This window comes from Neomonachus schauinslandi, chromosome 8 (assembly GCF_002201575.2).
Source record: "Neomonachus schauinslandi chromosome 8, ASM220157v2, whole genome shotgun sequence".
Taxonomy (NCBI): Eukaryota; Metazoa; Chordata; class Mammalia; order Carnivora; family Phocidae; genus Neomonachus; species Neomonachus schauinslandi.
This window is the reverse complement of record NC_058410.1, coordinates 132,291,508-132,317,406: the sequence shown is the minus strand read 5'-3', so window position 1 is coordinate 132,317,406 and position 25,899 is coordinate 132,291,508. Positions and strand designations below refer to the sequence as shown.

The 25,899-nt window shown below is 49.1% G+C and overlaps 1 protein-coding gene across 1 annotated transcript in view; it reads left to right on the top strand.

The window, feature by feature from the left end:
- The window catches only part of GFOD1 (glucose-fructose oxidoreductase domain containing 1), a 104,299-nt gene extending 78,755 nt beyond the window's left edge, over positions 1-25,544 (top strand). Inside the window, exon 2 of the mRNA XM_021696967.1 lies at positions 24,607-25,544. Coding sequence (XP_021552642.1) covers positions 24,607-25,526 — 920 coding nt within the window. The 3' untranslated portion in view covers positions 25,527-25,544. The remainder of the gene's footprint in view (positions 1-24,606) is intronic.
- The last annotated feature ends 355 nt before the right edge of the window (positions 25,545-25,899 follow it).

Here is a 25,899-nt window from a genome sequence, read left to right as displayed (position 1 = left end):
TCCCTTGGACGGGAAGCATGTGTGTGAGGCTCCTTTGGCTTCTAGAACAAATTCTCACAGACTTAATGGCTTCAAGCAACACAGATTTATCCTCTGAATAGTTCTGGAGGTGAGAAGTCTGAATTCCAGGTGCTGACCGGGTTGCGTTCCTTCTGGAAGCTTCAGGGTAGAATCCACTTACCCTTTCAGCTTCTAGAAGCCGCCTTGGCTGTACTCCTTGGTGAACACTTTCTCACATCCCTCCAACCTCTTGCTCCCAGTGACATATCCTCTACCACCCATTCGGATCTCATGCCTCTTTCTTATAAGGACCCTGTGATGACATTGGGCCCGCCTGGCTAATCCAGGATAATCTCCTCGTTTCAAGGTCCGTAACTTAATCACATCTGCAGAGTCCCTTCTGCTATCTTATAAGGGAACATTCACGGATCCTGGGGATTAGGATGTTGGCATCCAGCCCACCACACCAGGAGACCCGGAATCTTTGGCACCCACTCCTGGGAAAGGCCACTTGTCCCTTAGGTGACAGTGCTGCTGGCCCGGTTCTCGGACACTCAGTGTGACACTCACTTTGCAAGGTGCATTGGAAAGCAGGTGGGCACTCGGACCTGAGTTCAAATCCTGACCCAGTGGTTGGCTCTGTGACCCCTCACATGTATGGGCCTCGCTTTCCTCTTCTGTAAGATGGATGCAGTAATCTAACTTTGCAGGGAAGATCGAAGGTACAGCACCTAGCACGGTGCCTGGCAAGCAGTAGGTGCTTAATAAATTATGCCTATAATCATTTGGAGAATTTCTGGTGAGCTCCATAGGAGTGGGACTGATACTGTGCCTCCACTGAGTTTTCATGTTGGGTGGTCTCATGGGTACTTATATGTACTAAGTATGTCTAAGTACTAACTGCACATATATGTGCTTGTATGTACTAAGCGAACATATAAATGCTGTTCCCCAGGCTCCCAAACTCTAGAACCGACCCTGCAAGTTTAGAAAAGGCTCTGAGGAGGGGCATACTAGGATTACATTCTTGTACTGCCTTCTCTGGGCCCCTGTTCAGCCCAGGATGGCGTGTTTCATCCCAAGATCAAGACTTCCCCAGAATGAACGAACCCCAAGCTGGACCTAGACTTGCCCTGGGCCCCTGGGGACCAGGGATAACGCAAGCCTAAGTGGGACCTCCCTGGAGAAGGTCCCCAGATCTCCTTGCTCTTGGCTGGGAACTAACTCGAGTGGGGTTGGGGGTAGCAGTATTTATGCCAAGGAGGTTTCTTTGGTGGGGAAGCAAAGACCAGGGAGCTCATCAAGCCTCCCCCGTGGTGGCTTCTGGGCTCCTTATCTCTTGTTGATGAGTGAGTGCTGACAGCTGGTCACGTTACAGGCATCTTGTTTGGTCACTCCTCGGGATATCCCTGTCCGCATTTGACCAGCGAGGCGACCATAGCCCTGAGCGGCCACCTGTCTTACCCGAGTTTGCATAGCTACCAGGGGATGGGTCTGGCATCTGTCCAACTTCTAAGCCAACCAGCCCATGACACTGCAACATCTGAATTTCTGGATAATTCCCTAATCTGTTGTATTATAAGGAAAAACAAGATTCCCCTCTCAGAGGCAGGGCCATGATATAGGAGTTTTATCGGGTGATTTATAGGCTCGTTATCATATATCCAGTGCCTCTTGGCGGAGGGCCATGCCCAAGGCCATGCTGTCACGGTGCTGGGGATGCCCATTCCTTGTTGAATCTGTCCTGACCCTCCCTTCTGAAACTTAGGCCCACACTTCCATCCAAAGGGCGTTGTAGGGGTTATTTTTTCCTTTTTTTTTTTAGATTTTATTTGTTTATTTATTTGAGAGAGTGCATGCACACAAGCAGGTGGAGGGAGAGGGACAAGCAGACTCTGCGCTGAGCATGGAGGCTGACCTGGGGCTCGATCCCACAACCCTGAGCTGAAACCAAGAGTCAGATGCTTAACCGACTGAGCCACCCAGGCACCCCTATTTTTTTTCCTTTTTGGATAAAAGTTGTAATAGATAAAAGTTGTAATTTTATCTATTTATTTTGGAATTAGGAATGTAGTCACCTGGTTCAAAATCCTGAGTACAAAAGCAGATACACTAAAAAGTCCCACTTCTATCCCATGCCGTGAGGCCCCCACTTGCTGTCAGGGGTGGGGAGAACCAACGTTCCTGGTGATCCGTGTTTCTTTCGGAGATACTTTACATAAATACAAGCAAATATACTTGTATTCTTTTAAATATACAAATGGTAAGTGTACCGTGCACTTGGTTCTGCATCTTTTCCTTTCTAACTTCTCTATTGTGTAGGAGGAAATGCAAGATTTAAAGACAGAGCAAATCCTTTCAACACAGGCTACATGTTTATTTATTAGCTAGCTAGCAAACTCCTGGTAAGTTATTTAAGAAATTGGGGAAGGAAAATAATGTACTGTTTGCAGAGTCCAAGTGAATTGAGTAAGTAATGACTCCCCACCAAAAAAAAAAAAAAAAAAAAAAAAAGGTTGTTTTGAGCAATTTTAATTTTTTTATTTTATATTTTTTTAGATTTATTTATTCATCTTAGAGAGAGAGAGTGCACGCAGCAGGAGGGGGAGAGGGAGAGAGAATCCTCGAGCAGACTCCACACTGAGTGTGGAGCCCAAGGTGGGGCTCGATCCCAGGACCCCGTGATCATGACCTGAGCGGAAACCAAGAGTCAGACGCTTAACTGACTGAGCCACCCAGGTGCCCCTTGAGCAATTAAAAAAAAATTTTTTTTTTTGAAACTCAAGTGTTGCTTGGCATTATTAAAAAGAAATACTTCAGTAAGTTTTGGTGTCACCAGATTCTGCAAGTGGGAGAGGAAGGAGACTATTTTCATGGGACCCCATTGCCCCACCAGGGATGGAGAGTCCTGATGAAGCTATGCTGGGTAGGGTCCCTCTAGACTGACCGCGAATGCCTATCCTCAGGGATGGTGAGCCGGGGAGTGCCACCACGAAAGCCTGCGTCACTTCACATACTCCTCCTCTCTGGAAAGTTCCTCAACCTCTTTGTTCTGATCCACTCCCCTCATCTGCTCACCTCTTCTCCCCCAGGATGAAATCACAGAGTCAATTTTATCAGAGAGGCCCCAGGAGCAAAACACACTAATCAGAAGAAACGATTCTCAATGAAGAGGCTGCACACATGGTTAGCAGAGTTGTTCTGGCCACCAGAGTGGGTCCTTGGTGTGACAGATCTCAGAACCTCAAGTAGTTCTCCCACGTGCCACGAGCAGGCCTGTCACCAACTGTCTACCAAAAGCAACTGATTAGCGACCACTGAAAAGAAACAGACCGCACCATATCCATTGGTATAACACCAGCATGACTGTTGTTAGTATTTATCGAGCACTTACTATGGTCCAGAACCTGTGCTGAGCTCTTAAGACAGTTCTCACAACCTCCCAATCAAGTTGATACTCTAGTCTCTCCATTTTACAGATGAAGACACAGCTTAGAGGTAGGTGCAGTTTCTCGTCCAAATAAGTGGTAGAGCTTTGCGGTCAGACTCGGTTCTTGGTCTGGCTCTCCCACCTGTGTCCTTCATCAGTACTCTCTGGCAGCATCAGGAATTTCCTGATGAGTACTGAAAACCTAAGTCCTTTTCTCATCTTCTGCCTTCAAAGAAACAAAAACATCTAATGCTCCGCATCCCTTTATGTCCTTGAAAGCTATAGTAAGTATCCTTTCAACATTCCCTCTTCAGGACTTCATTCTTCCCTCGTTGGGTTAATAGCAAGCAACAGTTTGTGGAAGATGGCAGTCGTGCTAGGCCATTGCAGGACGCCAAGAAGTAGATAGGATAAAGTACCCGATTATTCTAAAGGGGCTCACCATCTGGTTAATAAAGCCTGCCACTCAGTAAGCACTGACTTAATTATGCCGGGTGCCGTGCTAAGTAGCTTTCACGCACTACCTCATTTCGTCGTCATAACAAACTTTGTAGATACTATTGTTCTCCCTTTTTATATACACCAAAAATAAACAGAAGTTCAGAAAGTTTGGGAGGGCTTGCTCACAGTTATGGAGTTCACAGGTGGCTTGGAGCTCCAACATCATACATGGAAATATGACCAAATTCCAGATGTTTATATAAAAAGGCTCAGAAAGTATAACTGACTCAGCTAGCAAGTATTAGGGAAGGAGAGATACCTGAGGCTCAGGGTCCCCAGGGAAGATATCCCAGAGGAAAGGGGACTGCAGCTGGACCTTGGCTGTGGGGTTGTACATAATAGGGACTGAAAGGGAAGTAGCCAAGGTCTGAGGTGGGAAAGTGCTTGGTGAGGCTGAACCTGCTGGAACTTGAGGACTTAGCAGCAGGAAAGTCGAGAAACCCTTCGAAGAGATAAATCATGGCCAGTGCGTGGAAAGTCTCAAATGGCATGCACTGAGCAGTGACAGATTAAGTTTCTAAACGGGAGGGGTGTGTGTGTGTGCACTTTGTATCAATGTTTGGAAGAGATGAAGAGTACGATAGATGGGAAAGGGGTGTTGGACATTTTTAAAGACACACTGTTGACACTGTGGACCTTGAGAAAATGGATGGCATAGCCGCAGTTGGCAAAAGCACCTCTATTTGGATTTTGCAGTGTGGTGTTTACATATCCGGTTGCTGAGATTTTTTCTGAGCAGTTTTCCATATGTATTTCTTTCTTTTCTACTCCTTCAACCTAAAGGTGTGTGTGTGCTAGAGGGTGGGTAGCATGGACTTCCCACCATGTTTTGAAATGCTTTCATATCTCCACCTTCCCTGGGTGTACCTTCTAGAACAGCTACAGTGCTTTCCTCTCTTGAGGCTATGGGAGGGCCAGCTCGGGGGACCATAGGTAGCTCTGACTTAGCTTCAGAGCCCCTCTGGCCCCCTCATCTCGTCTCTACTCCTGTACCCCCAAATACGTACATATTGGCTATTTAGTTAGCAAGGCAGTGCGGAGGCTATCCATCATGGAACGTTATACTTGAAGGGACCCTATAGAATATCAAGTCCAAACACTAGCTGTCCCTCTTCTCTCTAACATGCTTTATTGTAAGAGGGAATAGTCAGATAATTTGGGGATTGTACCACACTGTTGATTCCTTGGAGATTCACGTAAACATTGATGGTGCAAAGAAGTGCTATATTGGAGAAGCCTTTTTTTAATGGAGAGGGTGCTTGCAACCTCAGTCTATGGTGTGTGCCTTTGTGACCGGGGGCTTAAAATTGCTTCAAGAAAACCATCAAAACACACAGAAGCCTGTGAGGCAAAGGTGGTCGTTGGCAGGTCTAATCTCTCCTAGGACTGGGAGGAACGAGATCAAGGCTGACAATGGGGATGGAACACGGAACTGAAACGCTTTAAGATTTTTAACAAGCACTTCCCAAACTTCTTGACCTTGGAGTCCTTTTCAGGTGTATGGCCCAGCAGTGAACACCCAGCAGGACTGGTGTGCCTTGGAAGCACTTTGGGAAGTGCTGCTTTAGCCCCGTCCCCTCCCTTTGGAGATGAGAAAATGGATAGTGGCAGAGCTGGGACTGGTATCTGGGAACAGAGGTCCACAGAAAGTCTCGACCCCTGTCACCCGACTCATGCCCATATATACTGATGACTCAACCTCTGCTCGCAGAGGCGTGTGGAGAGGTGAATGCTGCCTCTTTGCCTCTTGAAAACCACCAGGAAGAGCAGCAGCATGAAGGGCGTATGGGGAGAAGAGCTCACTGGCAGGCAAGTGCATGGCTGAGAGCAGATTCTGCCGGGTGAATGATGCTTCTGCTGACTCTGGCTGTCGGGGGACCGTTTTAAAGACAGTTCCGTGAACTCTTTCACGGTTTCTAGTCACGCTTTTAGGTTGCTGATATCATCTGCGGATGATTATTAGGATTAGAGCCCAGTGGAAGCAGGTGCCTGGGTGGGTCCACCCCTGCCCGCCCTATCTTGAGATACCCACACGGAAGACTGGCACGTGCCAGAGATTAGAATGTCAGCCTCACGCTGGACCCACATCGCTGCTCGGGCAGCGGGATGCAGCTGTTGCTAAGCAACCAGTTTATCTCCTGGTCAGCCGATAGGGAAGCAGGCAAGCAACTCCTGCTCTGGAGAGTTCCAGCCGTGAGCAACCAGGTTGGGGGGGCCGGGGGTGTGGAAGAGCCGTGGGGGCTGGCACTTGAACTCTGCTGCTGCCCTCCCACTCTGACCCTCCACTGTGTGCCGAGGGCCCCTTTTTCCCGGAGGTGTGAGTCTGCCTTCTGAGACTGGAGGGAATGAGGTGGATCCATGACACCATAATAGATTCAGCTTAAATAAAACAGAATCCCAACTTCATGGGCAAAGAAGTCTCCTTTCCAGAGGAGTTTAAAGGGGTTTATACCAAAATGCTCTATCTTTATTTGTATTCAAACCCCTTAAGAGGCCGTTGAGTATTTAACTTTGCATCTGAGAGCTCAGAAAATTGTATTTATTCGCTAGGGCCCAGCAGGTGCATTATGCGTCTCTGACCCCCAGCTGGTGGGACCCATGAGCTGGCGTGTAATCACCCCATAATCACTCACACCTCGCTGGACCTCTGTGGATGTTTAAGTGCTTCTCAGGGCCTGGTTCAGTCTTTCATTACCAGTTGTGAACAAGTGCTAAAATGTATCAACAGCAAGCCAGGTACTTTGCTGAGGGAAAATCAAAGTATTGACCAGTACAAGGTGGTTCCTACCTTTAAAGAACTTATAATTATGGGTGAGAGGAGGGAGTTCACAGAATGTTCTAGAACAGAAGCTCCCAAACATTCTCCATTCACAATCTCTTTAGTGTCTCAGTAGTCTTTCATGGTGCTCCAAGGGCAATAGAAAGACCTAACAATTGAGTAAATCCAAATAATAAGTATTTGTGTTCTAACATGCAGGATACTTGAAAAAAAAAATAACACAAATGGAAAGAATGAGAACATTTGTATTTCATTCTTAAATAATCAGAACAAATTGTAATGGTGTATGTGTGCCTGTTCGCACTGCACAACTTCCCAAACCTTGGAGTCAAAATACAACCACTCTCATTTTCTGTCCGACCTGGATTTTTTTTTCTTTTTTTTTTTTCCCATTTTTATTTTTATTTTCTTTTTTTAAATTTTTTTTATTCTTATGTTAATCCCCATACATTACATCATTAGTTTTAGATGAAGTGTTCCATGATTCATTGTTTGTGCATAACACCCAGTGTTCCATGCAGAATGTGCCCTCCTCAATACCCACCACCAGGCTAACCCATCCTCCCACCCCCCTCCCCTCTAGAACCCTCAGTTGGTTTTTCAGAGTCCATCGTCTCTCATGGTTCGTCTACCCCTCCGATTTCCCCCGCTTCATTCTTCCCCTCCCGCTACCTTCTTCTTCTTCTTTTTTTTTTTCCTTAACATATATTGCATTATTTGTTTCAGAGGTACAGATCTGAGATTCAACAGTCTTGCACAATTCACAGCGCTCACCAGAGCACATACCCTCCCCAGTCCGACCTGGATTTTTGCCTGGTACTTCTGCTTTCATCACAGCGACTGCCAAAAGCCAAGCTTCATAGAGACTGGATGTTATTGAAAGGAATGTTGTGCAATCCAATATTGAAACTGAATTTCCTTGAGCTAGTGGTTCCTATAATGTCCAGTAGGTGCTGAGTACTACTCTGTGTTCCTCAAACGTTTAAAATATACTGCCGTGACCCTGAGAGTTCCCTGTGGGACCCCTGCATGCCTTGGGTGCCGAGGCATTCAGACTGGGAACCATGGGTCTAAAGCACAGAAACTAGTCGTGGAAAATACAAGATCAGGTAGAGGCCAGGGCCCTCCCTCCCATTTCTTTCCCAAGAGGCCTTGAATAAGTGTTTGCCGTTGAACAAAAGGTTACGTGAAAGTCTGTGATTACAGCTTGATTCCTTTGTAGTCGTGTTTTACTGCCCGTCAAATTGCTTTTCGAATTGCAACGTAGTATTCAAAATGCGCCACAGATACACAGAGCCAGCATATGTGGATTCCAATGCCAGCTTTGTCACTTACTGACATATGATACTTTGGATACTGACTCTTCATGGTCTGTGAAATGGGAATGGCAATGACCTCCCAGGGTCATTGGGAGGAGTGTGACTCCACTTTGCCAGGAGCTTGGTACATAGTAATGCTTTGATGAATCAATGTTAGCTCTATTACTCTTCTTCCTCCTGGGGTGCATTTAGACTCTAGTGTGGTTGGGCATGAGACGCTCTTCTCAGGATGAGGTGCTAGTGCTAGGAGGGTGGGTGAGGGCTCAGGTGGAGGACGGCACCCTAGCAAGAGGGAAGGAGACAAGCCACAGGGAGGCCCCTTGGCAAGAGGCTGGCTCTCTGCTCTCAGAGGGCTTGAAAGGCTCAAGAACTGCTCCCCCGGGCACGGACAGCGGTCATACTGCTCCAACACCCCTCCCCAGTGTGGAACACGGCGCACCAAGCCTGGTCTCTGTCCTCATTCTCTGTATCTGTGGGCAGATACCGTTAGGGCATCCGCTGTGTCTAAGACATCCGGGCATCTCCCCCCATATTCAGCCCGAGTCCTGCGCATCTGATGAGTGACCAGGTGCTCCGGAGCCCCAGGCCAGACTTGTTCCAGCACTGTGCCCCTGCAGACCCCTCTCCCGGGAGTGAAGAGTCCCTTCCGCGCAGGAGTATCCTCGGGATGTATCTGGATCCATTACAGCCTTGCTGGGACTCTTTCTCCTGGGACTGGGGCTTTTAGAGCCTTTGTTACTTATATGTCTGTATCCCAGCCTCCTCCAGGGCCTCACAGTGTTATGGAGAAGAGAAAGATGAAGACTTAGCCCATTTCTTCATCTGTAAAATGGGGCTGCTGCCAAGGGCTTTCTAGTTTCTCAGGCTTTCAACTAGCTTCGCAGGGGCAAACACAGACCTAGGTGTGCCCAGTTTTCTGGGAGTTCCTGCCAACTAGGATTCTTTGTTTAAGAAGAGTCCGCATCGTTTGCAAATTGTTGCAAAAAAAATAAAAAATAAAAAATCTCAAGACTCGCCCTAGCCAGTGCCTGGGGCAATATGACTAGTCTCCACTCCCAGGGAGCAGTTTCCAGCTTTCAGCCTCAGCAGACTGGGCTTGCTAAAACTATCATCAGCTATGCGCAGAAGGTTGTCTCCTGGTCCCAGGATGAAACACTAAGCCCTGTCCCTTTAAAAGAACAGGCTGGGGGTGCCTGAGTGGCTCAGTCGTTAAGCGTCTGCCTTCGGCTCAGGTCATGATCCTAGGGTCCTGGGATCGAGCCCCGCATCGGGCTCCCTGCTTGGCAGGGAGTCTGCTTCTCCCTTTCCCACTCCCCCTGCTTGTGTTCCCTCTCTCTGTCAAATAAATAAATAAAATCTTTAAAAAAATAAAGAAAAGAACAGCCTGGAGGAGGGAAGAAATTGCTGGCTTCTGGGCTGCTCAGGAAAGCCCAGATCTCTGTGTAAGGTGAGGTGCTATGTAAACTGCCCCCTCACCCCCACCCCACCACCAGCCTCCTCCCTCAGTCTTGCCCATCGCTAAGGTTCTGAGCTCTGTAGACAGGATCCTCCTCCTAGCCATGATGTTAGCACAGATCTGTCAAGGTATCAGCTACAACCAAGGGGGAGGTTTGGTTCTCAGGAAGGAGGGGTTCTCATGTGCAGCCTCCATCACTAGCTGAGCTTCAGTTACTTGCTAGGAGCAGCTAATGAGGTGCACGGCTAAATGTCTTGGCTTGCCTTTGCTTTGCATTTTCCCAGTCTTGACTCCCTTTCACCACCCCATACGGTCAACAATGCCAGCAGAAGCCCCTGCCTGGGGTGTATGGGGTGAATCAGCACCCCAACCAGTGCCTGTAGGTTCTGCATTTTGTTTTCACTCACGTGAGCATCTAGTACCGGCCCAGACAGAGCCCAGATTCCAGACAGAGCGCTGCCGTAGGTTTGGTTTTTAGGCTTTCTGTTTTGCTACCGCATGTCAGCAGTAACTTTCTTCTTGTAGTAGGCTGTTCCTTCCAGCAGACTTCCCGATGTCCTCTTTGTGCCATGTTGTCCGTGGTCTTATAAAGCTGCCAGGGCCAGATAGCAGCCCCATTTCAAATACGGCTCTCGTACATTGAATTGGTGGCGGAGCTGGACTTAGGACCCATTTCGATTTCACGTCTTGGTACCCGCCAAGCCCCCTGCTGCCATGTACTGGTATCCCTGCTGCCCAACATGTTAACTCTTGGAGCTCGAGGAGCAGTTTTTAGTTGGACCCATTGTTGATTTCAGTAGACATTCACGAGCACTCTTTATGTGGCCGGATAGTTGCCCATATGTCATCTCATCCTCCGAGCAGCCTTTTGAAAGTGTTACTCTTCCAATTTTATAGACACGGGAACCCAGTTTCCTCGATGTCAAAAGGCGTGGGTCACACAGTTCCACATGCTGGAATCGGAACTTTAAAGCACATCACCCGACGCTCATTCCATTTCCCTTTCCAATAAATCACACTGGATCTTAGGGTACTTTATTAACAGGCACTCAGGGGTTCCTCTGTGCTCAAATCAATCTTTTCAAAAAGGGATCCAGAAAGCTTGTCCGGGAGAAGCATTCTGATGGCCAACAACAGAAACTACCTGGCTGATTTTAGCAGAATAGAATTTCTTGAAAGGAGAGTAGTTCATCACAGAAATGTGAGTCAGGCTGGGGAAGTAGGCTTGGAAAACAAGAGGACCAAAGGAAGGCTTGGCAGCTGGAGTCTCCATCTAAGTCACACCAGAGAACCCAGCCAACATGGACGGACCCTCGATGGTGCTGGAATCACTGGAATCACGGCCACCGTAGCCCTTGGAAACTGGATATCGCCACCCCCCACCACCAGCATGGATCCTCCATCCATCTCCTTTTTTTTTTTTTTCAAGATTTTATTTATTTATTTGACAGACAGAGGCACAGCGAGAGAGGGAACACAAGCAGGGGGAGTGGGAGAGGGAGAAGCAGGCTTCCCGCCGAGCAGGGAGCCCGATGTGGGGCTCGATCCTAGGACCCTGAGATCATGACCTGAGCTGAAGGCAGACGCTTAACGACTGAGCCACCCAGGCGCCCCCATCCATCTCCTTTCTTATGACCCGAAGCCAGGCAGGGTCCCTGGATGGCCAAACCCAGGCGCATGCCCATGCCTTTTCTGCAAAGGCGGCTGGAAAGGCATGCCCCTGGCTTGGCTTCCATGGGAGGGGAGAACTTCTACCTCCCACCAAGACTCACACCGTGAGGCATTTCCCAGATAGAGCAAGGAGATTCAGAGTGTAGGCAGCCCCTGAAAGCGACAAGTCTGCACCAACCACTGCCCCCAAACACACCTAATTAGAGGTCACCTCTCTGTTTCTAAGCGCCACCACCTTCCCACCGCTCCCCGCATCTTGTCACAGACCTGCTCGAAGATGCAGAGCGGATGGAGGTGAAAGTGCTCGGGGAGGTGGTTTGTTTATGATTACCCTATGCTCTCTCAGCCTCCATGACCCATTCTAGACAGACGGGGATAATGGTGCCGGCGTGAGGCTTCACCGAACCGACGGGCACCTAGTGGATCTATGACCGTTTCAGCTCCTCTTCCCTGCCTTGTGCTCATTTCGGCCCCCGGAGACCCAGACTGCCACCCTGCCCAACCCTGTTCCTATTAACGGCTGCCTACAGGGAGCCCTGAATTGGGGACACAATCTCCGTGGTAACAAGGAGACTAATAATAGGTTCTTCAAGCCTAGAGTACCTCACTGAGGCTTTCTTTTTGATGCAGTAAAAAATTACTGAAAGAACACAGAAACAAAGGTTGATTTGAAAGGAATGTCAACACGTGTCAGGATCTTTATGTCGTCGGGAGAATACTTGAGAATCTTCCTGCTGGCAGGACTTTTTTCCTAGAGCTCACGTGCACACAGATGGAGTGCAGTGGTGTCATTTAAGATGAACTTTGCTCCCTGGTGTCCCTCCTGTGATTAGTTATACGGCCAAAGGGAAATGATCTGGGTGGGCCCTCATGTGATAACAGGAACCCTGTAAAGACAGAGAGTTCCCACTAGCTGGTGGCAAAAGAGGAAGTCAGAGAGATTCCAGCATGGGAAAGCCTGACTTGCATCTACCATCACCGGCCTGAATGTAGCACGGCACCTGAGGAATGCAGGCCCTTCTTGAAGGTGAACAGCCACGAGGAAACCAGCAGAGAACCTCAGGCCCTTAGCTCCAAAGCCCTGAACTCGGCCGGCAACCTTGTGAACTTGGAAGCACATTCTTCCCCAGGGTGGCTTTGGGAAACCCTAAGCAGAGACCCAGCGGAGCCTGCCTGACTTCTGATCCAGAGCACTGAAGGATCATGAGTGGGTGTTGGGTTCACCTGCTCCGTTCCTGGTAGTTTGTTATGGCAGCAAATAGAAAATGAACACAGCTGTTCACCAGAGACTGGGGGGGACTGGGGTCTACTAGAGATGCCAGCACTGACCAACTATGGAAGCCACTATTCTGCTCCAACTGATTGTTGTCATGCAGGAGGCTCTGGGGGGAAGAAACCCAATGTTTCTGGACCTTTCTGTTGTTTAAGAGAGGCCAAAAACTTAGGCTGTGTGAAATATCCTGATTTAAAAACACAAACACACACATCACTGGGTAAGGGTAGCTGTGATCCCTTCACTAGAGACTTTGTCTTGAATGGAGAGTTTCCTCCTCTTTGGTTTGTTTGAGAAGTTGCCTAAAGTCTACTGTCTTTTTTTTTTTAATTTTATTTATTTATTTGACAGAGTGAGCACAAGCAGGGGGAGCTGCAGTGGGAGAGGGAGAAGCAGACTTCCCACCGAACAGGGAGCCCAATGTGGGGCTCAATCCCAGCATCCTGGGATCATGACCTGAGCTGAAGGCAGATGCTTAACCGACTGAGCTGCCCGGGCGTCCCTAAAGTCTCTTGTCTCGCATACTGTATGCACAGTGAGGTTAGTCTATGTTCCTCTGGAAAGCATTGACTCACAAATTGATAATTCAGTACTGAGGTTTTGGAGAGGACAGTGGAGGGGCTTTGGGAGATAATATGGGGCTTCCCACCCTCTTGGATCTGTGAAGAAAATTCACACTCTACTTCGATACCCTTCTAGGCCCCCATCCTGCTAGATGCGTGGGCAGAGAATGGAATTATAGTGCAATCCAGTCAACTCACCCAACCCAGTCATTTACAGTTTAAGCAGCTCAGTCTCTTTTGAAGACTCTGGTGACCCAGTTGCCCAACATTCTGCCCTGTGTCCTCCTGCCTGCAGACGGTGGCTGCTTCCGTGGGGAAAGCGTGGCCTGTGTGCACCACCTGCATCCAGGTGGCGTCCTCTGAATTCTGGCTTGGTCAGGGGTGGAATAGCGGTGCAGGCTCGAGAGGGGCGGTCCCAGGCCACTGCCCAGAATAGTGACCACTAAGATGCAGTGGGTGTCATTTGGCTACTTGGGACCAGCGTAGGCAGGACTCCACGGGCGAGCCCACAGCCTGGCTCTTTTCCTCTGTCCCCAAGTCCCTGACGACTGCAGCCACTACACCCAGCCCCAGGCCTCCGTTCTCCCGTGGGCCCTCTCACTGCCTCGTGCCCCTCATTGGGGTCTGTAAGTGCCACCACAGGCAGGGAAGGGCTGCCTCAGGCCAACCTGCTGGGAAGCATGCCACTAGCCTAGAAGGTCTCTGGCTTCTGCCCACCCACCTGCTGTGTCCCCTGGGCTAGGAGTGGCCAGCTTTTCTCTCCTGGGGAATGCCCAGGCTGGGCGAGGCTGGCTAGTGACTTCCCAACATCATGTTCACTCTCAACACATACAGGCCAACAGTGATGCAGATGTGTGGGATTTCCCAGTAGGGAAGCCAAAAATGAAACGTGTTTCAGGAGCATTGTCCCTGCTCTGGATATCCCTGCTCAGTTATGGGCTCAGTGATTCGATAATGTATCGCACACAAAACAGTCTGAGAAAATCCAACTCCTTGTTGGGATTCCTCTGCAAAAGGAGGCTTCAGACAACAGTCCTGAGTGGGGCTGCTGGGGGATGGGAACCCGTAAAAAGCATTGGTGCGATAGAGGCTGGCCTCTCAGGGCTGGTTGGATGTAGAAAAGCACTCGAACGTTTAATTCAGTTCAGTATCCAGTCCCATCCGTATTAGCTGTGCTGATTTCCTGTCTCTGGTCCGTTCACCTCTTTTGGAGCCCACCGACGGCATCAGGGGCCTTGACAGGGGCAACCGAAGGTGGGTCACCCTTGACCCATTTCCATGTCAAGTTTGAAATTAGAATGGAAACTTAATCATGGTGCTCTGGGGCTTTTGGCTGTCATCCAGCAGGGCAGTGGGCACCCCCAGTGCCCCGGTGTTGGATGCTCACCATGGTCAGCTGCACGGTTCTCCCCCGAGCCCTCCTTGAGCCCTCCCCGGAGCATGTGTTGCCCGGCGGCATTGGGAGCACGCATCAGGGAGGTGGATGTCAACTCTGGGTGTTGTATACGGTTCAGAGAGAAGAACGGCAGAGCCGGCCCTAGGACAAGGATGTTCAGAAGGCAGTAGGAGTGTAAAAGTGAAGACCAGGTTTCCTCTGAAGCCTGGCAATCTGGGTTCAAATCCCAGCTCTACCAGTCAACTTGCCCAAGTTGTTACCCCTCTTCGAGCCTCAGTTTCCACATCTGTGAGATGGGGACGATATTAGTACCCACCTCATGGGGTTGTGTACACAAAAATGGAAGCATATGTAAAATGCTCAGCCTCTTCTGGCACAAGCCTCTTCAGTAGATGGTTGTGGTGCTATTTGGGGCGCCTCGTGGCTCAGTCGGTTAAGCGGCCCTTGATTTTGGCTCAGGTCATGATCTCAGGGTTGTGAGATCAAGCCCCGCATCCAGCTCTGCACTCAGTGGGGAGTTTGCTGGAGATTCTCTCCCTCTGCCCCTCCCCCCGCTCATGCTCGCTCTCTCTCTCTCTCAAAAAAAAAAAAAAGATTTAAAGTATGTCATTATTATTGCGAACAGATCAGATTAGTAGTTTGAGTTGGGAAGTCGTTTGTCAGAAACTTTCATGGGGATTGAAGATGAGGGATTTCTCCAAAGGGGCTCTCCTCCCAATTTATATGGAAGAAGGGCCAGAGGGCACAGAGTGGGGTTTAGACAAGTCATCCCTGCTGGTGCTGAAAGAAACATTCTCAGCTTAAAAGAAGCACGTGTGTATGGGGGGTGGGCGGGAGGGCGGAGAGGGAGAGGATGCCAACCCCTAGGGAATAAAGGAAGGACGAGCCGGAGCTGAGACGAAGCTGGACTAAATGCAGTGTTGCAGGGGGTGAGTGAAACCCACAGGGAGAGGGGAAGGAACAGTTACAAGTAGCCCAGTGTGTTCAGATATTTAGTTCCCTTAAAACCAGAGATTTGTCTTTACTCTGCCTTCCTTGTTGCTTTCGCTCGGCACTCCAGTTCTGCTTGATCTCCTTTGAATCATAAAATCTTTTAAGACTCGGGGCACCTGGGTGGCTCAGATGGTTAAGCGTCTGCCTTCGGCTCGGGTCATGATCCCGGGGTCCTGGGATCGAGCCCCACATCGGGCTCCCTGCTCAGCGGGGGGCCTGCTTCTCCCCTTCCCTCTGCTTCTCCCCCTGCTCATATTCTCTCTCTCTCTCTCTCTCTCTCTGTATCTCTGTATCTCGAATGAATAAATAAATAAAAAAAAAACTTAAAAAAAAATCTTTTAAGACTCTAATGAAAACATCAGGATATATATATAACATTTCCAATTTTAATGGTTTCTCAGATCCTAGGTTAAACACTCTTGTTGTCAACCATTTTCTTTTTTTTTTTTTTTTTAAGATTTTATTTATTTATTTGAGACAGAGAGAATGAGAGAGAGAGAGAGCACATGAGAGGGGGGAGGGTCAGAGGCAGAAGCAGGCTCCCTGCCAAGCAGGGAGCCCGATGCGGGACTCGATCCAGGGACTCCAGGATCATGACCTGAGCCGAAGGCAGTCGCTTAACCAACTGAGCCACCCAGGCGCCCAACCATTTTCTAAATGGGACCCGAAGCTTCTGAATATTCATTCAGTTAAACTCTTTTTTTTAAAATTTATTTATTTGAGAAAGAGAGTGTGTGTGCAAGTAGGGGGGAGGGTCTGAGGGAGAGTGAGAGAAGCAAACTCTGCACTGAGCACGGATCCTGACACGGGGCTCGATCTTACGACCCTGAGATCATGGCCTGAGCTGAAATCAAAAGTCGGAGACTGAACCGACCAAATCACCCAGGCGCCCCTCAGGTAAACTCTTACACATACCTCTGAACCCTGCTCAAATATCACCTCTCCAGCAGAGCTTTCTACCACGCCCCAATCAGTTGGGCAGCCCTTCTCTCTGCTCTCACTGCTTATCCCTCTGTTAGATCCCATAATCTATAAGATACTGTAATCCCTCATTTCTGGTTGGTCTTCTCTACTAGACTGAGAGCTCCTATTCATCTATCTTACTCATTTTTCAGTCCCAGTCCCTAGCACAGAAACGCTGACAGAATGGAGTATAAGTGAAGATAATGAGTTCCCTGCCTGAATGGCAGAGAAGTCTTCTCTACCTTCTGTGAATGGCAGGGAAAACTAAGAGGCTGCATCTGATGGGACTTCTTGTGGGGATTCTGCCAATCTGCCAGGACGGCCGCAAGCCAGCCTGTAGGACAGGCAGCCATTTGGGCTTTCGGAAGATAAGGAGCTGTCAACACAAGTGGAGTAATTGGGAAGAACTGGTGGGAAAGTAGCTTTGGCCTCATAAATTTCCACCATCGATTAGATAAGGGAGTAGTGTGTAATTGGCAATGTGCTGGCAGCGAGATGTGCTTTGAAGTTTCAGGCTGATTATGCTGGGGGATGGCTCTGGTCTCTGGGTGGCCGGGTCGCAGCTATACCCCAGGTGTCCAGGGGAGAACCTACTTGATCACGGGCAGGAAAGGGTAGCTGCTCTTTGGGTTAGCAGACAGCACATCTCTCTCCCTCGAGGTGTCAGTGGGAAATCCCTTGCCCCTGCTCCTTCAGGGGCTCATCTGGAGGGAGCATCAGCCGCCTGCAAAAGCTCTGGTCCCTGGAAAGAGATATGGGCGGGTACCCAGCCCTGGCTAGGAGACCTTGAGCTTGGAGGATGGGGGGCGCAGCTGCCTGAAGGTGGCTTAGGGTCTGCGGGTGGGAAACTCCTTCCCTGCAGCACTAACCCCCCGTGAGGGCTGTGGATACTGTGGCTCGTTATGGAGAACACACTCAGCAGGCTGCGGAGGGAGCCAGTTTCCCATTTCCCCATGGGAGATCTCAGGAGGGCAGTAAAGCTCCTTCTGGAATTATTTCGTTTAAAAGCTTCTGACAAAGAGCAGGCATGCGGTCTTGCACATTGCACTTTCACCCTCCAGAGTTTTCCTGTTGATCTCATTTTCTCCCCTGCTTCAGCTCCGTGATAGAGGTGAGGTCTTAGTCCCACGATTTTGTGGACAAGGGAGCGCTTACTTTATTTGCTGACCAGGGGTTCTCACTTAAAAAATAAAGTTGGTCCCAACCCAAAGGTGCTGTAGGGGTAGACAACGTTTCCCGTCTTCCCTTCTAAGTTTTTTGGTTGGCTAAAAATTAAGTGGACATAAGACACAGTAATGGGAGAAAAGCAAGTTTCTTACATACAGGAGCCCCTTTGGAAACATGAGACTCCCTGGCAGGCAGGTCACTGAGACTAAGAGATCATAACCAAGCTAAGGAGAAGAGGACGCAGGGGTCTGAGGCTTCAAAGGGAGGACGAAGACATTTCACAGAAAGATGAAAGAGGACAAATGTTTGATAAACAAATGTCCCCCAGGCCATGCAGGTAACTCTTTCTGATATAAAAAGTTATCTCTGGCAATAGCTCTCTCTTCCTGGTACAGCCCCTCTAGCTAAATTCTTTTAGGCAGTTAAGGGGGAGGTAAAAAGCTCTTCTTGAGTCTGCTCAGTCCTGATTCCTGATTGTTTTCAGTCTCGAAATAATCCACATGTCAAAGCGGTACATTCTGGGGTGATGTATTCAGCTCCTCTCGATCCCCAAAAGACCCAGCTTAGGCTCTTGGTCTTCATGCAAAAGGATAGGTGGTCTACAACGGAGGCGGGCTGTGAAGCCTTCCCCACATGCCAGGCCAGTCCTGATGTGTTCTCTGCCACCCACCCAGAGTCCCTGCAGTGCTCTGCCTTGACAAATGTGGCAGGATTCCAAGGCATCCATTTCTGGGTGCAGGGGCAGATCCCTCAGTGGAGAGAGCTAAGCAGGGGGTTGATGGTGTAATGGCTCAGATCACTTCCCGGGAGAGGGGAGGAAGCAGCAGGGTGACCGCATCCACCATAGTCCCCAAATGCCCAGAAAGCTCTTCCTCTTCCTCTGCATCACTGTGAGCACCAGTGGGCCTAACTGAAACTCTCCGGAGCCTGGGAGACGTTTGGGGCTTGGCAAAACACAAAACACTCTTTTCTTCTCAGTCGCGTAGCACTTTTTTCTGCTTTCCATTTTGCACGGCCTGTTTACTAGGAGTGAAATTGAATCCATATGTTTCAAGTCGTCGATTATCTTGATCCTCTGCGGCATGATTCTCTTTAAAATGGTATGGGGTGCCAAAGCTGTGGATCTTTTGCTTTAGAAGGAGGACACCACATCTTGCCACAAGAGAGTATAAACTCCTAAGGGAGCATGTTTGGCCTTTTGGTAAAGCCCCCCCAAGAGTGAGAAAGCACACACTCTCCTCTTAGGGTCTGCAGAGCAGAGACCAGGGTCATATTCTTCCCCTCGTGGTTTCCCATTAGGAATTGGCCATGGCTGTTTGGGGCCAGGCAGGGAAAGGGGCCTTCAGTCTCTCCCCCAGTTTCTCTCCCTGAGAAACAGAGACTTTCAGCTCCTGTCGCCCTGATGGTATCCGTTTACCTTCCTATCGAAGTCGTGTCCTTAGGGAGGAGTACAGGATTTGGTCCTCACTTGTTATTTCCTTTTCAGCACAAAAGAGAGAAGGGCTTTTCTCTAAAGAGCCTATTCTAGCACTTTCTCAGGGGTAGCAAGAAAAGCATTGTGTTAAGACACCTGAAAATGACAAAGACACCAAAGAGCCATGGTATTTTCTGGAGAGCCAGACCAAAGCCCAGGCTGAAAGGGGAGATTTGGAAGGCAGGTATTTATCTGCTTTCTTTGGAAGAAATCCCAGCATATATTCCGTGGCACCTGATGCACCCAGGATTGTTGGGTGTGTCAACCCTATACCCAGAAAATGTAAGTTCCCTTTACATTGCATGTGATTTTAGGCGTGAGGGGATGCTCTGTGCCACACTCATGTACTTACACACACACACCTGCGTGCACCCCTAGACACACACACACACAGAGTGTCTGATGACTGGAAGCCTACAATTTGAATTGTATTCCTTTCAGTACAAACTTTCAGCTGTAAGATGAACAAGGTCTGAGGATCTTATGTAAACATGGTGTTTATAACTGATAACATTGTATTGTATAATTGAAATTTGCTAAGAGGGTAGAACCTAAATGTTCTCTTGCACACACAAAAAGATAATCATGAGAGGTTAATTAAACAGATGGTGGAAATATTTTCACAGTGCATATGTATATCAAATAACCACGGTGTACACTTTAAATATCTTACCATTTTAGGGACGCCTGTGTGGCTCAATTGGTTAAGCGCCCAACTCTTGGTTTTGGCTCAGGTCATGATCTCAGGGTCGTGAGATGGAGCCTCGTGTGAGGCTCTGCGCTCATCGGGGAGTCCTGCTTGAGATTCTCTTTCTCCCTCTGCCCCTCCACCCCTAAAATAAATAAATAAAATCTTTTTTAAAAATAAAAAAATAAAGATCTCACAATTTTATATGTTAATTATACCTCAGTAAAGCTGACATAAAACAAAAATCAGAAAAACCAAGTAAACAACAAAAAATAGAATTATATTTCTTTAGCCCTAAGCCCTTTGTTCTTGGTAAACTGCTAAGGACCTTGGAGCTTCAGGTTCTAGGCATTTTGGTGGGGAGAAGCTGGGAAAGAGGACCTGAGGATTTTGGGGGGGCTTCACAGGGTGCTTTGTGGAAGCCCCACCAAGGGGTGGGGTTGAGGTAAGAGTGTCCAGAGCAGAGAGAAAAGGGATTTGCTTTACAAATCAGGGCCTGCTAGCTCTGCATTTTGGGTTTCTTTTAAAACTGGAAGCTATCTTGTTTTTAACAATATGTCATAAAGCCTTCAAGAAGTTATTGTACAGGGGCACCTGGCTCACTTGGTAGAGCATGCGACTCTTGATCTGGGGGTTGTGGCATAGAGCCTACTAAAAAAACAAAAATACATAATACGTACTTTAAAAAGAAGAAGTTACTGTACAATTTATGATGGAGATGCCTGCTCCTTGGAACCTGAGGGAACTGTACCCAATCTTGGGGTGTGGGTATCGTTTTGTGCGTATGTTTGAATTGCATCTTCTGAACAGAGTCCATAGCTTTCATCAGAATCATAAAGAGGTCCTGAGGAATTGGAGCCAGGAGACCTAGCAATGTAGCCTGAGCCTCTGAAGCCGTTGAGGGTCAGTGGCGCTCTCACCAGCCCACTGGGGCACGGGCGCTGGGACAGGTCCGCTGGCTCTCGCACCTGCCTGCCCACCCCAGAGCTTGGAGGGCCCTCTGCCATCCCGTGAGCACCATCCTTCAAAGGTCTTTGTGTCTCCTTTGGGTTTAAAACAGAAAAGCTCAGGGGCGCCTGGGGTGGCTCGGTCATTCGAGAGTCTGACTTCGGCGGGGGTCGTGATCTTGGGGTCCTGGGATCCAGCCCCGCGTCGGGCTCCCCACTCGGTGCAGAGTCTGCTTGTCCCTCTCCCTCTGCCCCTTCCCCCTGCGCGTGCTCTCTCTCTCGCTCTCTCTCAAATAAATAAATACAGTCTTTAGAAGAAAAAAGAAAAGTGAACATTTTTTCTGACCATAAAAGGAGAAACTTAGAAAACACAGAAAAACATAGTGAAGAAAATACAAATCAGTCATAGTCCTACTAAAGAATTAACCGCTGTAAACATTTTGAGGTGTTCCCTTCCAGATTTTCTCTTCTTCTTTTGTATTTTTAAGAGAGAGTTGAGATCATAGTATGTCTATGAATGGAGCCCTTTTTCACTTAACATGACATCATAATCATCTCGCCTGCCATTAAAAAGTCTTCATTAGCATCATGTTCCTTGGCTTCACAATTATTCCATTATATGGCAGCACTACAGCTTCCATACCCATTCTTCTATCATCGGGCATTTGCATTGTTCCTAGCTTTTTGCTTTAATAAATAATTCAGTGAGAAGCCTCTTCGGGCAACACGCCGTGCTTACATCTTAGATTGTTTCTTCCTGGTAGATTCCTAGAAGTCTCCTTTGTGCTCTGTAGGTATCGCGAGTTAAGATGTTGCCGAGAGCCATCTGGGAAGTGTGGATATTGCTAAGGAGCGCGGGCCGTGAGGTGGGGCCAAGCAACAACATCCACTGGGTGCTGTGGGCACAGCGGAGGCTTAAGAAATGAGAGCCAGTCTTGGTCTTTGAGGACTTTATCGTGTAGTGCAGAACCACAACACGCATAAAGAGCCTAACGGAAGAGATACTTGATCTCAGAACGCTGGGGGAGCCAGGCATGAGTTTCAGAACGGGAGAGGGGTTTTTGTGTGTATTCATATTGCATTTTCTGGAGAAGGAGCTTTCAACAGAGACTTTTCATCTATACAGCTGCAAGGAATTCCCTATTTAGTGATGGTTTTGGGTGTGTGGATGGGAAGTCAATTAATTTTCCCTATTTTTTCTTTTGCTATTTTATAGTTTTTTTTATGATAGAAAAATAAGGCATGTGGGTGCCTCAGTCGGGTAAGCCTTGGATTTCGGCTCAGGTCCTGATCTCAGGGTCCCGGGATGGAGCCCCACCTCGGGCTCTGCGCTCACCGGGGAATGTGCTTGTCCCTCTGCCCTTCCCCGGACTTGTGCTCTCGCGCGCTCTCACGCACTCAATAAATAAATAAAATCTTTAAAAAAATAGGGAGTGTAATAGAAAAATATGAAACTTCTCATGTGCCATTAAGATGACAGAAAGAGTATACTAAGATGACAGGCAGGGTCCTGGTTTGGGGGGGGACCTTGAGGTAGGCTATAGGAGAGGCTACATCCCCTACCCAGCAGGTGTGAGGCAGATTTTGGCAGCATTAGTCACCTGTCCCTGCAGTGACCTACCAATCCGTTTACATATAAATCTGCTCCTGCCAGCGCGAGTGGGTGTTACATGAGCCTAATGCCAACAGGATCGCGTTATCAGAACATTATGTTTTGCAAGCGCATGGCACATTTGATAATACAAACCAATGTTTCCTCGTCCCTCTCCCAGAGCCTTAGTCCTCAACCGGTTGCTAAGAGTTAAAGGAGCTTCTTACTGATCATTCATGGTCATCAGAAAAGCCAGTCAGCTCTGCCAACGTGGAAAAGGCAAGGAGATGTGGTCATCGTGTGGCTTCCAGGCCTTTCATTCAGGGCCAGAATTAAATGCGTGTGTGGAAATTGACAGCCATCGATCGTATTTATTTTCCAAAATCTGTTCTGACCACACCTATTGTTTGGCTAGTCCTTCCACTGGGAAGATGAGAGTCACGGGCTAGACTGTGGCCTTGTCCAGACATTTCCACTGGACAGACACCCACAGTTGCAGGACCCCCACAGAACCCTATCTCAGCTCAGCTTGTTGTGAGATTTCATGGGTGCTGTCAAGTTGAATGCCCACAGTCAGGACAACTGGGATGGGAGTGCGTGTCTCGTTGCTCCCTTTCCCTGGGGTATCCCCCGCATCTGTGGCTGGAGTGGACAGGTCCCCAGTAGAGGGTCAATGTGCAGAGCATGACTAGACAAGAGAGACCAGCCATAGGCAGACACGTGCCCTGACTCAGAAGCTCCCCAAGTCTTTCCACCTAGCAACCTTTAATCTGGTGTACTAACAAAATCTGTGTAATTCTATTATTATTAATTATTATTATTGTTATCATTATCATTATTATTAGGTTCCAGTTGGCTGTCTCTACAGGTTCAGCTGAGTTGTTTTTCTTCCCTCACTCTTGGCTTCTACAGAATAAATCCCTCTCTCATTCCCTGTCACTCTTATTTCCTTTGATCCTTTGTTTTCTCCAGACCCAGAATCACTTAGTCTCCCAAAGGGCTTGAATCTACCTGTAATTTATGCACCCAGTACAGTCATCACATAAGCCTAATTGTTAGTTGGCCTCAGCTGCATTGGCCAAAAGCGCCAAACCCCACCATGAGCCAGATGGAGGTCTGGGAGGAGCCAGCCACTGCCCACCCCTCAGACACAGGGAATACCCACTCTTTCCGTCAAGAGCGGGGAAAACAGTAAGCAAACATATCTCTGACCACTGCCAGCCCTAATCCATAATGCAAAATAAACAAGCAGGATAACACTCCAAATATGATCCTTTGTTTGTGGCTGTAGGGGAGAGAGCTAAAAGCTTAGACCTCCAGAGGATATCATTAAGAAATTCTTCCTCGTATTTAATCAGACTTGCCTTGGCTATGACTTAAGCTTACATATTCTGGTTCTATCCAGACAGAGGCACTCCTCTCTTCCCTACATATGATATTTCTTTTTTTTTTTTTTTAAAGATTTTATTTATTTATTCATGAGAGACAGAAACAGAGGGAGAAGCAGGCTCCCAAGGAGCGGGAAGCCCAATGCGGGACTCGATCCCAGGACTCCGGGATCATGACCCGAGCGGAAGGCCGACGCTTAACCATCTGAGCCACCCAGGCGCCCCTACATATGATATTTCTAATAATACATCTTTAATACATTATGTTTTACATATAAAACATCTCATATGGAAGATAATTTTTTTTTGGTAAAGATTTTATTTATTTATTTGAGACAGAGAGAATGAGAGAGAGAGAGAGCACATGAGACGGGGGGAGGGTCAGAGGGAGAAGCGGGCTCCCTGCCGAGCAGGAAGCCCGATGCGGGACTCGATCCAGGGACTCCAGGATCATGACCTGAGGCGAAGGCAGTCGCTCAACCAACTGAGCCACCCAGGCGCCCTATGGAAGATAATTTTAATAAAACATTTTATATGTAAAAAGATGATACTGTATACTTCAATAGGACTTATATTTTATATTTAAATGTTAAATTTATCAGTATTTTACAAGTAAAATATACTTGTGTATAAAGTGTTATAGACTTAGAGACACGAAACATGAAATGAAGCGTTTTATATTATATACTGGCAAATATTTAAAAACCTCTCCAAACTATAGGCTATTTAAATATATTAAAAGGAGTCAATATTTGAATCCGTGGTTTAATACTTGACCCACTGCGCTTAAATATTAAAATAATTACATGTGGGTTATAGTACAAATATAATAGGGATTAGGTAACTTTTGCATAAGTAACCGGGGCCACCAAACACCTTCGGTTGTCAGGAGGACTCTCAGATCGGGTCTGGTCCGCCCGGAGAATTAGCGTGTGCGGGCCGCAGCGCCCCCTACCGCTGCGCACGCCCGCGCCCTCACGGCTGTCTTTCCTCCCCCCCGCCCGCAGGCATCGGCAAGAACGTCATCTGCGACCGCACGGCCACCCCGCTGGACGCCTTCCGCATGATGTCGGCCGCCCACTACTACCCCAAGCTCATGAGCATCATGGGCAACGTGCTGCGCTTCCTACCGGCCTTCGTGCGCATGAAGCAGCTCATCGAGGAGGGCTACGTGGGCGAGCTGCTGGTGTGCGAGGTGCAGGTGCACAGCGGCAGCCTGCTGGGCAAGAAGTACAACTGGAGCTGCGACGACCTGATGGGCGGCGGCGGCCTGCACTCGGTGGGCACCTACATCATCGACCTGCTCACCTTCCTCACCGGCCAGAAGGCCGTCAAGGTCCACGGGCTGCTCAAGACCTTTGTGAAGCAGACCGACCACATCAAGGGCATCCGCCAGATCACCAGCGACGACTTCTGCACCTTCCAGATGGTGCTGGAGGGCGGGGTGTGCTGCACCGTCACCCTCAACTTCAACGTGCCCGGTGACTTCAAGCAGGACGTGACCGTGGTGGGCTCGGCCGGGCGCCTGCTGGCGGTGGGCACGGACCTGTACGGGCAGCGCAACGGCGCCCCGCACCAGGAGCTGCTGCTGCAGGACGCCACGCCCGTCAGCAACTCCCTGCTGCCCGAGAAGGCCTTCAGCGACATCCCGTCGCCCTACCTGCGCGGCACCATCAAGATGATGCAGGCCGTGCGCCAGGCCTTCCAGGACCAGGACGACCGGCGCACGTGGGACGGGCGGCCGCTCACCATGGCCGCCACCTTCGATGACTGCCTGTACGCGCTGTGCGTGGTGGACACCATCAAGAGGTCCAGCCAGACGGGCGAGTGGCAGAACATTGCCATCATGACCGAGGAGCCCGAGCTGAGCCCCGCCTACCTGATCAGCGAGGCCATGCGACGCAGCAGGATGTCCCTGCACTGTTAGCGCAGGCCTGGGGACCTGGGGGGGACGCAGGTGTTGGGCGTGGAGCCCAGAGAGGCGGAGAGGGCGGGGGGGGGGGGTGGGCAGAGGCGGCCTGGAGGAGTGCAGGGCGGGAAGGTGGAGAGGGGGCAGTGTGAGAAAGTGGCATCTGAGGAGCTGAACCCCAGCCCGGCTGAGGGGCACCGAGGAAGGCTGTTGGCAGGCCGAACTAGTAAAGGCCTGGGAGTACTGGGGGGGGGGGGGGCAGGGGGCGCCTGCCATTCCTGACATCATGCCTGCCGGCCATTTGCATGAAGGAGAGAGGCTTAGCAGCTTCGGTTGCCCCTTATCACGAGAAGCAGAGAGGGCGCGCTTTCCTCCTCACCTCATCCACCCC